General features: G+C 54.7%; 1 protein-coding gene across 1 annotated transcript; it reads left to right on the forward strand.

Annotated features, from left to right (window-relative positions):
* Positions 1 to 247: 247 nt before the first annotated feature.
* IGFBP4 (insulin like growth factor binding protein 4) lies at positions 248 to 12,464 on the forward strand. The gene is made up of 4 exons (XM_036268657.1): positions 248 to 883; positions 7,594 to 7,751; positions 9,058 to 9,192; positions 11,191 to 12,464. The coding sequence occupies exons 1-4, from the start codon at positions 535 to 537 to the stop codon at positions 11,323 to 11,325; spliced, it is 777 nt and encodes a 258-aa protein (XP_036124550.1). The 5' UTR covers positions 248 to 534; the 3' UTR covers positions 11,326 to 12,464.
* The last annotated feature ends 2,161 nt before the right edge of the window (positions 12,465 to 14,625 follow it).

Here is a 14,625-nt window from a genome sequence, read left to right on the forward strand (position 1 = left end):
CCGAGCTCTGGTTCAGTAGCACTCTCGGCACCTATCAGGGCTTCCAAACTGCACCGCTTCCTTCTTGGGCAGAAAAGGACTTTCAGATGTTGTAGCCGAGGCGGCGGCTGCGACTCAGGAAAGCGCCCCCTCCCCCTAACGGCCGCGTCTCCCTCTCCCCCTCGCCCTCCCCCACCCTACCCCGCTCCCCCACCTCTGGGAAGGCGCTGGGGGTGTGGCCAGGGGCCCGTATAAAGTCCGGGGTAGCTGGTCCCGGGCAGCCGCTCAGCCCCCTCACCCCTCGCCGCCCGCTGCCCGGACCCGGCCGAGGATGCGGCACAGCGCCTTGGTGGCCAGGATCGCTCCTTTCCAGTCCGCTTGCTAACTTCCCCGGCTCCCTCTCTGTCCGCCAGCGGGGCCGCCCCGTCTCCCCGCGGTCTCCCTATCGGGTCCTTCAGGCGCGCCGGGCGCTGCTTCCGTGTGCCCCCTGCTGCCAGCCCGCGCGCCCGCGCTCTGCGCCCGCACCTTGCGCCAGCGCCCCGTCCTCGCCTGATCATGCTGCCCTTCTGCCTCGTGGCCGCGCTGCTGCTGGCCGCCGGGCCCGGGCCGAGCCTGGGAGACGAAGCCATTCACTGCCCGCCCTGCTCCGAAGAGAAGCTGGCGCGCTGCCGCCCCCCCGTGGGCTGCGAGGAGCTGGTGCGGGAGCCCGGCTGCGGCTGTTGCGCCACTTGTGCCCTGGGCAAGGGGATGCCCTGCGGGGTGTACACCCCCCGCTGCGGCTCGGGCCTGCGCTGCTACCCGCCCCGAGGGGTAGAGAAGCCCCTGCATACGCTGATGCACGGGCAAGGCGTGTGCATGGAACTGGCGGAGATCGAGGCCATCCAGGAGAGCCTGCAGCCCTCTGGTAAGGTGCCTCTGCCCTTGCATGCCCTCCTTGGTGTGCTCCCCTCCCAGAAGCCCCTTCCCCAATCGGGCTGACCTGGAAAGTCCTTGAAAATCCCCTGTAAGTTGAGGAGAAGGCAGGTACGTGGCAGGGCCCTACTGGCGTGGGACAGGCTCCGCCAAGGAAACTGCTATCCAGTCTCTAACAGCCTGTTGCCACTGTCAGGAAGGACTCTATCCCATCCCCCCATCTCAGACCTTTCAAGGATGCCTACGTGGGGAGAGTAGTCTTGGCTGGTGGTTCAAGAGTGGAAAATTAAGTGACCTGGCCCAGCCCACAGCCTGCAAGTGAGCCAGATAACTGGAGGATGGGGATGGTAGTGGTGGGGCTGGGGGGCGGGCGCGTTGTGTTCCTGATCCAGGCACCTTTTCTCACCCTGACCACAGGTGAAACCCCAGGGACCTGAAAAGCCAGGGCTTGGACTTTTGACATTGAGGTGGTGGACTGGGACATGCAGATTAGAGAGGCTTTGGTGGTGAGGGGCATCAGAGCTGCCCTTTTCCAAAGCCCCAGGCCAGCTCACCTAGCTGTTTGAGAGGTCCTGGGAAGACAGGGGTCTCTCTTCCAGGCCTGGGCACCTCCTCCTGCCCTGGTTCACAGACATCCCACTTTTTTCTCTTGGCAGGTGCCATTTGAGGTGGCAGAAAGAAGCAAGTCTGGGCTTTCAGCCCACAGCTGCAGAAACCTAATGGGTGTGGGATAGGGAGCAGAGGAGAGAGAGAGAGAGAGAGAGAGAGAGAGACAGGCTTAGAAGACCCTTTGCCTTAAACTCCTTCTTACACTTTCCTTTTATTATCCATTTCTCAGTGAGCCTCTCAGTTGCTCCTTCTAATCTTTCTCAGTCTCTTTCCTTCTTTCTCTTATTCTTTGTTCTTTCCTGCTGTCTTTCAGCCTCTAGATTCACTAATGACATTCTTTCCTGAATATTTTCTGCTCATTATCAGTTTCTTGCTCTTGCTCTCTTACTCCCTTTTTCTGTTTCTGTAGCCCTGCCTCTCTCAATTTCCTGTCTCTTTCTGTTGTTTCCTCTGGGCCACTATTTCTCTTTCTGTCTTTGTTCCTGTCTGTTACTTTTGGAATCTCTCTCTCTCTCTCTGCCTGCCTTTCTGTATGTCTGTCTCTGTTTCTTGTTTCCTCTCTGACTCTGTTTTGCTCTCCCTGTGCCTCTCTGTCTGTCTTTTTTCCTGGTGCTTGAAGCTTCCATTGTTGCAGTCCGGATGCTGGGACTCTGGCCCGAAGCTTCCTGCCCTAGGTCCCAGACCGCTCCACTTCCTCAATCCTCTGCAGCTTGTTAGCTGGAGGAGAGCAGGATGCAGGGAAAACAGGAAGGAGGTGGACCCCAGGGGTCTGGGCTTCGGGCCTCTCTGCCCTTCCTGCCCCTGGGCAACAAGAGATGGGTCAGCAGAAAACATTCTAGGAGAAATGCCAGCCTGGCACCCAGCACATCTGGGAAGGGGGGCAGTCCTCGAGAATTAAGTCGTTGATCATGGGGGCAGAGATGGCAGTGCCAGTGGGAGAGGAAGGGTACTGGTACCAGACCAGACTGGGAGTGAGGGCTGAGCCCTTGGGCTCCCTGGGGATAACAGGTCCACATTCTCTTTGTATCTCCCTCCTCCACTGGCCAGTGGGTATCTGGCAACAGATTAGGATGGTTGGTAGCCTCTTCCTCTCTCACCAACTGGAACATGGGGCAGAAGAGCCTTCTGAGGGTTTTGGGCACCCATTTTTCCTTGGCTGGCAAGGAACACCTCATCCTGTAATGGAGAAAAATCTGTTTCTCTGGGAGCTTTGGGGGAGGCATAAACGGTGTGTGATTGTCTTGTGAATATGCAAACCAGCCTCCAAAGGCAGCTTTGGGTTCCCTTTGGATCACAGGGCCGGGTCTCTAACACCCCTCACCCCTCCTTCCTGGCTTTGTCCTCCACCATGCAATGCATGCACAGTCTGGACAGAGAAAGGCTACGTGTGGAGGACCCCGGGGAAACTAGGCACCTTCTTGGCAAGCTGAGTCCCTGACCTCTCGCCTCCCAGTCATCACAGAAGTACCCCTTGCCACAGCCTGGGCCACATTGCACCATTGGAAAGGCGCCCCCTAGAGTTGTGCAGCAGTTTTGCAAGGTCTCTGATGAGACAAAGTGTCCAGGGCTTGGCCCTTAACCTTACTATTCTCTTTAGCCTCCCAATGTCAATAAGCCACTGTCCCTCCTAGATTCCAAGGCTTGGGGACCTAGCCTCTTCTTTCTGCCTTTTCCTCTTGGGGCTGAGCTGCAGCAAGTGACTGAGGGAGGACAGCCACTTGGCATGCTCCCTCACCTGAACTGCTGTGGTCCAGTTGCCTACTAGCTGCCTCAGGGGCAGGTCCCCCCTTCCATCTCCAGGTTCCCCCACCTTCCTGGATTGACACCGCTCGGGCCACCAGAAGTGGGGATGGGGTGGGACGTGTGCGTCAGAAAGCACAGTTCTCTATAAGTGTACTGCCTGGATTCATGGAATCTGGGGGAGCGGATGGTGGCATCAGCGTTTGGACTGGGGAGCTCCTAAACGGTGCTCTGGGTCCCTCTAGGACAGGGTTAGGGAACAGGCAGACCGGGTTAATTTTTAGTCAACACAGCAAATACTGTCCCCCCTACTTAAGTACTGGGAATCCAGTCATGTCATGGGAACAGGGCCTTCCCAGAAATTTTGTGCCTTGGGGGAGGGAGGAAGGTGGAGCATGGCCGCTCAACATTTTTCTTTAGTATTAGGAAAGCCAGAAGTATTGGTGCCTCGGGTATCAGGAGTCTTTCCATTTAAAGACATAGGAACTGCAGAAATAAGCCTCTGCTTTTTCCCTTCCACCTGGTCTGCATACAGTAGGACCTGCCTCGCGGGGTTGGGGTGTCTGGCATGGAGTAAGAGTTCAATCAGTTAATTGAAGCGATGATGAGGATGGAGATGAAGAGGAAACTGAACGGATTTAATTTGATGCTTAATTCCTCCTCTGATGTTGGGACTTTGGGGGACAGTAGGGCCAGTGAACAAAGCTGGGGGATGCTCAGAGGAGTCGAGATGGGTAGAGCAGACTTTGGTGCCTTTTGCTGTTGTAAACATGGGAAGAACAGGCCAGCTGTCTTCCTAGAGACAGCTGCACAAAGCCAGCAATATGTCACAACAGTGAGAGAGACACCCCTTGAGCCAGAACTCAAAGAAAGGGTCCGGTACCCAACATGGTGATCTTGACTTCTCCAGCCAGAGTCCAGTGGAAGAAGCAAAAGGCCTTTCTTTCAGGGTGGATGGGTGACCCTCCCAGTCATGCCTGACACCCATCCACCTCACAGCCTCACCCTGGGTGTCTTGAGTGGTGCAGAGGTTGGAGTGGAGAAGGAATCATGGGGATGAAATCAGGCAGCAAGAATGAGGAAATCCTCCAGCTTTGACCATGAGCTTTGCAGCCAGTAGTGCCAAAGCTGTGAAGCCTCTCCTTTCGCTGGTGCTGTCCCTTCCTCTGTTGCTGGGGCAGAGACCAAGGTTTCCCCTGTGGCCGCATGTCATTGGCTGAGCGCCAAGCAGCGGCTGGAGGTGACCTAGACTACCTTGGAAGCTCTGCCCCCCAGACGAGCCTTTTGGAATTCAGGAAGTCAGAACTTTCAGGGGGCTAGGTCTGACTCCAGCTCCTGCTCCGAGGGGAACCCCCCAGGATTGGGGTTTCCCGGAGGGCATCCCTTGGGTGAGCAGCACCGGGTGGCTAGAATTCCTGCTTGAGCAGGGAAGTCGCAAGTGCTTAGCCAGTTTTGGACATGGGAAGGTTAACGTTTTTCAGAGGCTCAAGGCTACAACCCTCAACCTCCCAAATCCAGTGCCTAGGGGTGGACCCTGGGGTGGATCCTCAGTGTGCTGGGCAAGGAAAAGTTATAGATTAAACAGAAAGTCAACAAGCTAGGGTACAGCCAGTGTGACCTGCCTCAGGTCTCTGTCTCTGCCCGGGCTGGGTCAGAGTGCCCTAGTACATGTGGACAAGCGTGTGTTTGGACACGTGATTGTATATATTTGTGATTTTTGAGTCCCAGCCTCTGTCTGAGTGGGCAGATATGGATCTATTCTGTGTACTGATGTCCCCGTGAGTGTTCATAAGGAGCTCCCCTTTCTGTCTTGGTATATTCTTCTCCAAGCTTACACACAAGCTAGGCATGAATGTGCTGGGTGGTGGGGAAACCCATAAGGAGGAGACCAGGTATGCTGCCTGCTCATCTTCCCCGGGGAACCTCCTCTGTGTGACGTGGGGCCCTACCAACACAAGAACATAAGCTATGCTTCCAGGCTCCATGCAGCCCCAAGTTTCAGTGAGGGACCCCAGTTATTTTCCTTAATGGTACCTCCTAAATTAAGGTATAAACATTTTCAAATGCCCATTAATAATCCCTCAAGCATTAGTCATTTGTGGACTTCGACTCATAGAAATTCAACATCGGAAAGCCTGGTTGCAGTAGAAGTTCCTCTCCAGATTGCTCTAGATTCTTGAGGCCCCAACCACCCAGATGCTCCACATCTCCAGACCATGGGGCCCTCCACCTCCTGAGGCAGCCCCACGCGTTAGGAAGCTCTCCATTGCTCCTCGAACCTGAGAACATTCTGCCCCTTTACCAAAAGGAATCAGTGTCACTGCAAAGCAGCACTTCCCTTTATGGTAATGAAAAGAAAGTGCCCTCAAAGGAAAGACAACAAAAGCTTCCTGGGTTTGGAGGGTGCTCCTCCAGTGGGTATTACAAAATGAGTCCTGTGATCCCTTCCGCCTCTCCCAGGTAACGAGGTGGTGCCTTTATTTACATCTCAGCTCAGCCTCTATTGGTCTAAGATTTGGCTCTAATTCTTTTTGGTCTTTCACGTCCTCTTTCTCTTCATTCCCCAGCTCCAGCCTGTACCCCTGGAACACGTGGATCCCATCCACAAGTCTCCTGGCTTTGTGCAAGGTGGACAGGCAGGGATGGTCACTGGTCAACCTGGGCCTTTTTGGCCAGAAGGGCTCCTTGGGAGGGTCTTCAGGGAAGTGCCTGCATCCAAGATCTCTCCTCTGCTTCCTGATTGAGGGCTCAGGGTTTATCTTCCTGTGCCCCCCCCCCCCCCCGGCGCAATCCTGGTCTTCTGAAGTATATCTTCTCCTTCTTTTGCTGCCCCTATTGGCCAGGAGGTCTCGCTATGGCGTTTTCTCTTTGGTTGACCTTCAGGAACTTAATGTCATCCCTGAGTCAGGAGTCCCCTCTGGACTGGTCTTCTCGGGATGTTAAATATGCCGAAGGATGGGGTATATCCCTCTGCTCTATTTATTTCCTCCCTTTGATTCCTCTTTCTAAGCCAGCCCTCTGCTCGTGACAAAGCCTTCTTCCCATCCTTGGTGATGCAATTTTATAAATAACCTTTGGTGTGGAATCTTGACAAAGACTTTCTGAGGGTCTCGATTCTTCCTTGCCTGGTTTTCCTTTATCCACATACTTCCTCCTGCACCCCTAGGACTAGGAGAATAAAAAGAGAACTAACACCCCCCCCTTCCTCCACCCAACTCACTTTGGCTAGGCAGAAAAATACCATTTGACCCAGAGGCAGCTCTGGGACCGCTGCCATGCTTGGAGGAACCTGCTAACTCCTCAGGAAAAAAAATCCTGACACAAACCAGATGTAACCTTCTGTCTGGCTGCCAACATCTGGAATGCTGGCAGGGGCTTTGCACTCTGGCCAGCATTGAGCTGCCAAGCCCGAGCATTTCAGAGGTGGCTGTGATCTGCAGAGAGGTCTGCAACCTCTTTCTCCAGCTTAGCCCTTCATTCTGAATGTGGCTGCCTGGAAGGAGAAGCAGCAGTTACAACTGGGTTTTTCTCGAGTTCAGGTAGAGTCTTTAGGAGATCCCAGGCAGGGGGTACAGGTCCAGCCTTACCACCCCCATCTCCAGATCCCCAAAGCCCTGGCTCTGGGCAATAGACATGGACTTTGGATGGGGTCTGAAGTCTAAGGGTAGGGGACTGAAGGGATGTGGAAGGTATTCTCTTGGTCTTGGGGCCACACAGAGCATTACAAAGTGTGCACACTCACGCGCGCGTGCACACACACACACACTTTCACATGCAGGCATATACACCTACGCCCACTTTTCTCCTGTTCGGCCAATGGAGAGAGCCTGTTGGGTCAGATTTCTCATCTCTCATGGAAACTTTGATTCTGGCCGTTTGGAAGAGGGTCAGCAGAGCTGACAGCCCTGGGGATCCCTTGGCTTGCTCAGCCAGACACTGAAAAGAGCAGGAAAGGAGACAGGAAGAGAGAGCAGACGGAGAGGGGGACGGTAGGAGGAGCTGAATGGAGGGAGAGAAGATCCGGTAGGGGGCCCCCTGCCTGCCTCAGACCTCCCAGCAGGGCCCAGGGGACCCCCCTGCTGTCTGGGCAGCTGCAGCTGGTGACTCATCAGACCTGGACTGGGTGGGGTGAAGGACAAGGCCGGGACTTCAAGGGGAATATTCTCCTGAGGAGATCCAGGGGAGTGGGAAGGAGACATGGTGCTGCTTTGACTGTTTCCTGCTCCCAAACCCTGCTCTTCCCAAGTCAGGTTGGAGAATCCCCAGGAAGAAGGAAGCAGGTGGGAGGCTGGGTGGGTGTGCAGCCCTGACCTTTCCTGGTGCTGACCTCTCCCCGTCTTGGCCTGACTGCAGACAAGGATGAGGGCGACCACCCCAACAACAGCTTCAGCCCCTGCAGCGCCCACGACCGCAAGTGCCTGCAGAAGCACTTCGCCAAAATGCGGGACCGGAGCAACAGTGGGGGCAAGATGAAGGTCATCGGGGTGCCCCGGGAGGAGGCCCGGCCTGTGGTGAGGACCTCTGACCATAAGTACACACGCTCACAGGCGCATACACCACCACCACCACCACATCTGGACTCTGTTTATTCAGTAAACATTCTTCGGATGCCTATGGTATACAAGCTGTACCGAGCGTATGTCCTCAGGACCTGGAGAGTCATTCCTTTTATTAAAATTCCATTCCTGCTCAGTAGTTCTCTGTGTTGGTACAGCTGAAGTGATTGGCAAATGCTGAAACACTTCTGTACTGGTTGGTAAATCATGGTTGCCTTAAGCTTCCTGATATTTCTTGGCCCTTCTCTTGGATTCCCCACCAGGGACCTTCTCGGTTCTAAAGGGTTAATGCTGGCCAGAGGGGGCCTTGGGACCCTGCTCCAGGTCTGGAGAGTGTCCTTCCTGATGGGTGGTTCTGATGGCTCCATGCCTGGATCTCACAAGTTGTTGGTTGCATGATTCCCCTCATCCCCCCTGCTTAGAAATCACCCCCTTCCAGCCCTTCTTTGTAGTTTCCACAGCTCCTTCCCCGCAGGATCCCTTCGCTTCACACCTCTCCTTTTTGGTGTGTGTTAATCCTCACCTGACAATATTTTTTCCATTGATTTTTAGAGAGAGAGGAAGGGAAGGAGACTAGGAGGGAGGGAGAGAGAGAGAGAAACCTGAGAGAGACGCATCGATTGGTTGCCTCCTGCACAACCCCAACCGGGGCCAAGAACTGAACCTACAACACAGGTACTTGCCCTTGACCGGAATCAAATTCGACCCTTCAGTCCCTGGGCTGGTGCTCTAATGGCTGAGCCAAAGCAGCCAGGACTCACACATCTCTCTTTTTTTTATCCTCACTTGAGGAGTTTTTTTTTTTTTTTTTTTTTTTTTGCATTTATCTTCAGATAGAGCGGGAAGGAGAGGGGGGGGGGAAGAGAGAGAGAAACATTGATGTGCAAGAGACACATCGACTGGCTGCCACCCACACGACCCCAAACAGGGCCGGGACAAACTGCAACCGAGATACATGCCATTAGCGGGAACCGAACCCTGGACTCTGGTCCGCGGGCCCATGCTGTAACCGCTGAGCAAAACCGGCCAGGGCACAACTTCTTTTTAGAAGCTTTTTGGCCCAAGATCCTGTCTTCAATGTCCCTCTGCTTTCCCTACCAGTGTCCCCAGAACCCAAGCCATGCCCTTCACCTCACTGGGCCCTGCCTAGCCTCTGGGCCCTGACTCTCCTTTCAAGGCCTTCAGTCCTGAGATGGCAGCCTGCCCTGTTTCTCCTGCCCCTCTTCCCTTCTGCTGAGCAGTTTCATCCTCTCTCCTCCAGCCCCAGGGCTCCTGCCAGAGCGAGCTGCACCGGGCCCTGGAGCGGCTGGCCGCCTCACAGAGCCGCACCCACGAGGATCTCTACATCATCCCCATCCCCAACTGCGACCGCAATGGCAACTTCCACCCCAAGCAGGTTGGTCTCCAGCTCTCTCCTGCCTGGCCCTGGCCTCAGCTCCAGGGATATTAGACAGGGTCATCCAGAGTGGAAGTCTCAGGAAGGGGGAGGTTCCCCAACCCACGCCCAAGCCCTTGGGCCCTCCCCAAACCTCCTCCTCTTCAGCCTTAGAACCTCAGTTCATTTTGCCCACCTCACTCATTTTGGAGATGAGGAGATTGAGGCCCAAAGTCACAGAGCAAGGTAATGGCACATCCCCATCCAGGACTATTTTCATCACCTCTTGATTCACTGTCTGAGACATTTACCTAGTATTCCTGCCAACCTCTTCCTCCCAACACTTTCTCACTCACCCTACTCCCTTCCTCTGAGAGTTCTCCTTTGTTATGGAATGTCTGTCCCTCCTGGAAGTGGAGGGACTAAGTCTGGATGTGGAGGGACTAAGTCATGAGGGGTTAAGGAGGAAACAGCCTGTCCCTTACCCTGAGCTGAGCAGCCAGACCTCCTGGGGTTCAGCCAGGATGGAGGTGATGCCTGATCTGACAGCTAGAGATGGCTCTGGGTGGAAGCAGAGGAAGGAAGTGGGCAGGAGAGAAGACATGAACGTAGGAACCTCTGTGCCCCTTCACACCTTTGGAACATGGGTTCCTCTGACAAGCCCCCAGGAACTGGGATGTTCAAGAAGGTTGGCTTTCTCCAGCCCCATCTCTGGCTTGTCAGAGTTGGGCCCACATGGGAGGGTGGCATATCTGGGCAGAGCAGGAGGGTGCCTCGTGTTAGATATTCCTTGGGGAGCCCAGGCCTGGAGCTTCTTCTCCGGCTCCTAGTGGGCATAGACACACATTCTCACACTTCACGCTTTATAGACAATTCACAAAGTGGGTTGCCACTCGGCCAGCAGAGGGCTAAGTGGGAGAAGGAAGGCTGCCCCTGAGCCTACACATCCCAGGATGGCGTGAGGATGTTATGAGTGCTGTGCATTGAGTTGGGGATCAGCAAGGGCCCCCGTAAACCATTGCCAAACCTATCTCCAGCCTTTATCCTGACGTCAATTTTATTTTTGTCCCAATTTTATTTTTTAAATGTGGATAATTTTTTAAAATATTTTTTTCTTTATGGATTTTAGAGAGAGAGGAAGGGGGAGAGAGAGAGAGATAGAAACATTAATGAGAGAGAACAATGATTGGTTGCCTCCTGCATGCCACCCACTGGGGATCAGGTCCACAACCCGGCCATGTGCCCTGACCGGGAATCTAACCAGCGACCTCTTGGTGCAGGGGTTGACTCTCTACCACTGAGCCACACTGGCCGGGCACAGTTCACTCTTTATGTTGACAGTTCTATGGATTTTCTTCGCCCAATTTTTCCTACGGAAAGTTCTGACACTTGACCCTTGATCCCCAGACCAATTCTGACCCTTGAGATAACCTTCACTCCAATTCTAATCCTGACTCTGAAATACACCTTTGCCCCCTGCTCTCCCTCCTCCCCCTGTCTAATCCTGACCCAAACTTGAGCCCAACTGCTTTAGTTGGTCTGACTTTGACCTCTGTCTTTATCCCAATTCTATTTTTGACCTGGGCTCTACGCCTCGCCCAACTCAAGTTTCAGTCATAATTCCCAATTCAACTGCAATTCTTACCCTGATGCTGCCTTAACTTCAACTTGGATCCTGCTATTACCCATAATCTCATTCTTAAAGTCCCAACCCAATGAGAATACGCTCAAAACATCTCCAACCTGCACCTTAGCCTTTCAAATCCAGCTTCACCTCTAAATCCTGTGGATCCAGCCTTCCCTCCAGGAAGGCTATAAGACTTCCTCCGGGCTCTCTGCCTTTTAAAACTCTGGGCTTTTCCTCCTTGGCCAAGTTCTCTACTCCAATAGCTCAGATTTGTGCTCATGAAAGAACCTCTGCTCTCAGAGGCCGTCTTGGAGCAATTGTCTGACTTGGGGGCTAGGATGGGATTGGGACCAGCTTGCCTGGTAACGACCTCCATGCCCTTGTCTTAACAGTGCCACCCAGCCCTGGATGGGCAGCGCGGCAAGTGCTGGTGTGTGGACCGGAAGACAGGAGTGAAGCTTCCGGGGGGCCTGGAGCCGAAGGAGGAGCTGGACTGCCACCAGTTGGCTGACAGCTTCCGCGAGTGAGCCCTACCAGCAGGCAGGGGGCTCAGCGCCCCCTGCTTCCCCTTCCCCTGGAGGCTGCAGAGCTGACCTGGAGCCTGGGTCTGAGTCCTGGCTCTGCCTCTGGCCCAGAAGTTTTCCTCGGGGTGTGTGCTGTATGTGTGTGTTTATGAGCATGGGTGTGCCCTTGGGGTGAGCCGGAGCCTAGGGGTGTCCTTTTGGGGCTTAGGTAGCCTGAGAGGTCTGAGAGTGGCAATGGGGATCCCTGGTGTGTTTCCAAATTGATCCTGGATTCATTCATTCATTCATTCATTCATTCATTCATTCATCTAAAAACATTTATTGACTACATATTACATGCCAGCTCTAGTTTTCAGCCTTGGGGGCTCATATTCTGACTTCCTCTGATTTGGACATGTGGGGCCACCTCCTACAAGATGAGCACAAGTCTGTGGGAAAAGAGAATTCCCACCCCCATAATCAGAGGAAGCAAGTAGATATGTACCTTGACCACTGTCCCTCCCCTCAGTCTAGTCCCAGTGGAGGCCGTAGGGAAGGTGTGGGGTAGCAGACGCTCAGTTGGTCAGGAGACCAGACCCTCTCCCACAGCTAAGGGCTGCCAGGCTCCTCTTCTCTTCCTCCCCAGGTCCCTCCAGGGGGAAGAACCTGCAGAGACAGGCCTGCTTTGGGGTTAGGTGTCCTGCCATCTGCTTGTTGCCTGGCAACTGAGTCCCTGCTATGGAATAGGGAAGAGGCCAGAGGAAGGCCTGCAGGACCGAGGGCCGGGGTGGCGGGGCCCTTGTCTGAGCAGTCAGGGTGGGAGCAAAGAATGTGTGATGGGTTTGCACGTGCCTGTTGGAGGAAAGGACCAGCATCGCGGGGTTGGGGGTGGGGAGAGAGTGAGGGGCTTGCCCGGGGTTCTGCTTCCTTCCCTTCGCAGCTGGAGCCATGAAATCACCAGGATGAGTCCATCCTTCAGTGCCTCACAGCCTGTGGCTCTGCCTTCTGCTCCACACCTCCTTCCTCCACAGCTCCCTCCCCTACACCCTGCCCCCTGCCCCCTGCCCCCGGGCATTTTCTGGCCTGACTGGTTGGAAGGAGACTTAGGGACCTACCAGTTGGCCATGTCTTGTCTTTTTTTTTTTTTTTTTAACAAAACAAAACAAAAAACTCTATACAACTGTGTTTTGCTTATTTATTTACAGTTAAAGACAGGGATGTACCAGGGGAGGGGAGGCCTATCCTATGTGGTAAAAGGACTACTAAGAGGCAGCCAGTTCACCATCCTCTCCCTGCCTCCAAAGCCTGTGCTGTGTGTTCAAGGTTCCTGGTGGGGAAACAGTGGCCTCCAGAGGGAGGGAGCCAGGACGGCCCTGCTGGGCCAGAGCTATTTCTGGGATCAGCTGGTGTGTGGAGCTGGGGCATTTCCTAGGGCATCAGGCAGATTGGGTCTGCATCTGGATTTGATTTATTAATGAGGGGTGGGGGGAGGCACTGCCCAGACGCTGGGGAAAAGGGGTCAACTTTCCAGCACATTCCCCAGCTCTGCCTGCCTGGATTCCTGACTGGGGGTTGTGCTGAGCTTTGATTCTGAGGGGTTGACAGTAGGGGCACCTTTGATCTTGCTGTCCTGGGCACACCAGGCTGTGGACTTTTGGTGGCAGCCCCAAACTTTGTGCCCACGTGGTACAATTGGTTTCCTGGTCATTTCCCAGTGTCCCTCCCCCTCCTCTACCTCTGTGCCAGGCACTGATTTCTTGGGTGGGGACCCCTTTCAGGGACGCCTGGGAACCCTGTGCTGTGCTCAGGCGGCACCCTCCAGTCTGGCGGTCTCCTGGATTCCTGGCCCCACCCCAGCGCCACAGGTGCCCCAGGCCTCTTGATTTCACCGCACCCAAGCTGTCCGCATTTTGAGGCTGGGGCTGCAGTCCTCACACATCTCTCTGCTCAGCCATCTAGTCTGGAGGCACCGTGGGCCCGCTGCCAGCCACAGCAGACAACAGCAAAGTGACTGAGGGCCGCTCTGGCCCTGACCGCTCTGCAGACAGCCCCTACTGGGGCCAAGGTCCAGGCATGTCGGCAGGAGGTGGGTGTAGGCTGCCGATCAATTTTAGGTCCCTAAGCCAAATGTAGAAAAGTATCTTTTTGGCCGGTGGGGCTCAGTGGTTGAGGTCGCCCGGTTCAATTCCCGGTCAGGACACATGCCCAGGTTGTGGGCCAAATCCCCAGTGGGGGGCATGCAGGAGGCAGCCAATTGATGTTCTCTGTCATCAGTGTTTCTCTCCTCACTTCCTCTGTCTCTCAAAATCAATAAAGGAAAAAAAAGTATCTTTTTAAATCTCTAAAGCATCTCTGAATGCTCTAGCCTTGCACCCTTGGCAGTGGGTGGTAGGGGCTCCTTTTCCTTTCATGGGCCTCTGGGAAAGGCAGGGTCTGCTTGGGAAGAGGCTGCACACACGGCCTGCGATGTGCCTTTGTGATATATGTCTATTTATGGTGCATGTGTGTGCGTGCACGTGTGTGCGGATATAGCAAAGGGATACCTGAAATGTGAGTGAGAGTGTGGGCTTGTACAGGGCCCGTAAACCTGGCCTGGGTGTGTGCAGCCGAGTGCATTTGTGCGGTGTGTCTGTGCGTGGGGCTGTAGGAGTCGGAAGGAGTGTGAGGGGAGAGGGAATAAGAAACTCAGGCTGTGCTTCCCCCCAGCTGGGAATGAGTGACCTGCATTCATTGGGTGTCCTCTGTAGGGTCTGTGGGGGAGCTGTCTAGCATCAGAGAATAGAGGATGCGCACTTGGGGGGAGTTCTGTATCCCACAGAAACACTGCTCCCACTCCTGGCGCTTGCCCCCAGGTCCTAGGTGTCAGAAAGAAGGAGATACAAGCAGCCCGGTGTCCATCTGGACACTCTCCTGGGCAAAATGAGCTGTCTTGGGCAGTGTTGCAGTGGAGAGAACCGGGCTCCAGAGAGGACTTGCCGGCCTCATTTGCACCTAGACCCTGCCACCCTAGATTCCAAATACCCTGGCAATGGTCACTCGAGTGGTCACAGGGCCAGCAGCAGCTCTGGCAGAGGTAGAAAGGAGGAGGTGGCAAGGACCAAACTCTTACGTCCGTCCTGGCGGGCCCACCATACCTGGATGAACTAAAACTACAGCCCTGAGCGCTGTGCCCTGCCTTCCCCCAAAATGCTGTTCCCCTGTACTGTGGGTTGGAGCAGGGGGCACGGGGCACCTTGCCAGGATCTCCCGGCCCGTTGGGCTGACCCACACCAGGCATTTGGTTTCCATTTCCCAGCTCATTAGTGGAGATCAAGCCCTGACGTT

This window comes from Molossus molossus, unplaced genomic scaffold (genome assembly GCF_014108415.1).
Source record: "Molossus molossus isolate mMolMol1 unplaced genomic scaffold, mMolMol1.p scaffold_m16_p_19, whole genome shotgun sequence".
Lineage (NCBI taxonomy): Eukaryota > Metazoa > Chordata > Mammalia > Chiroptera > Molossidae > Molossus > Molossus molossus.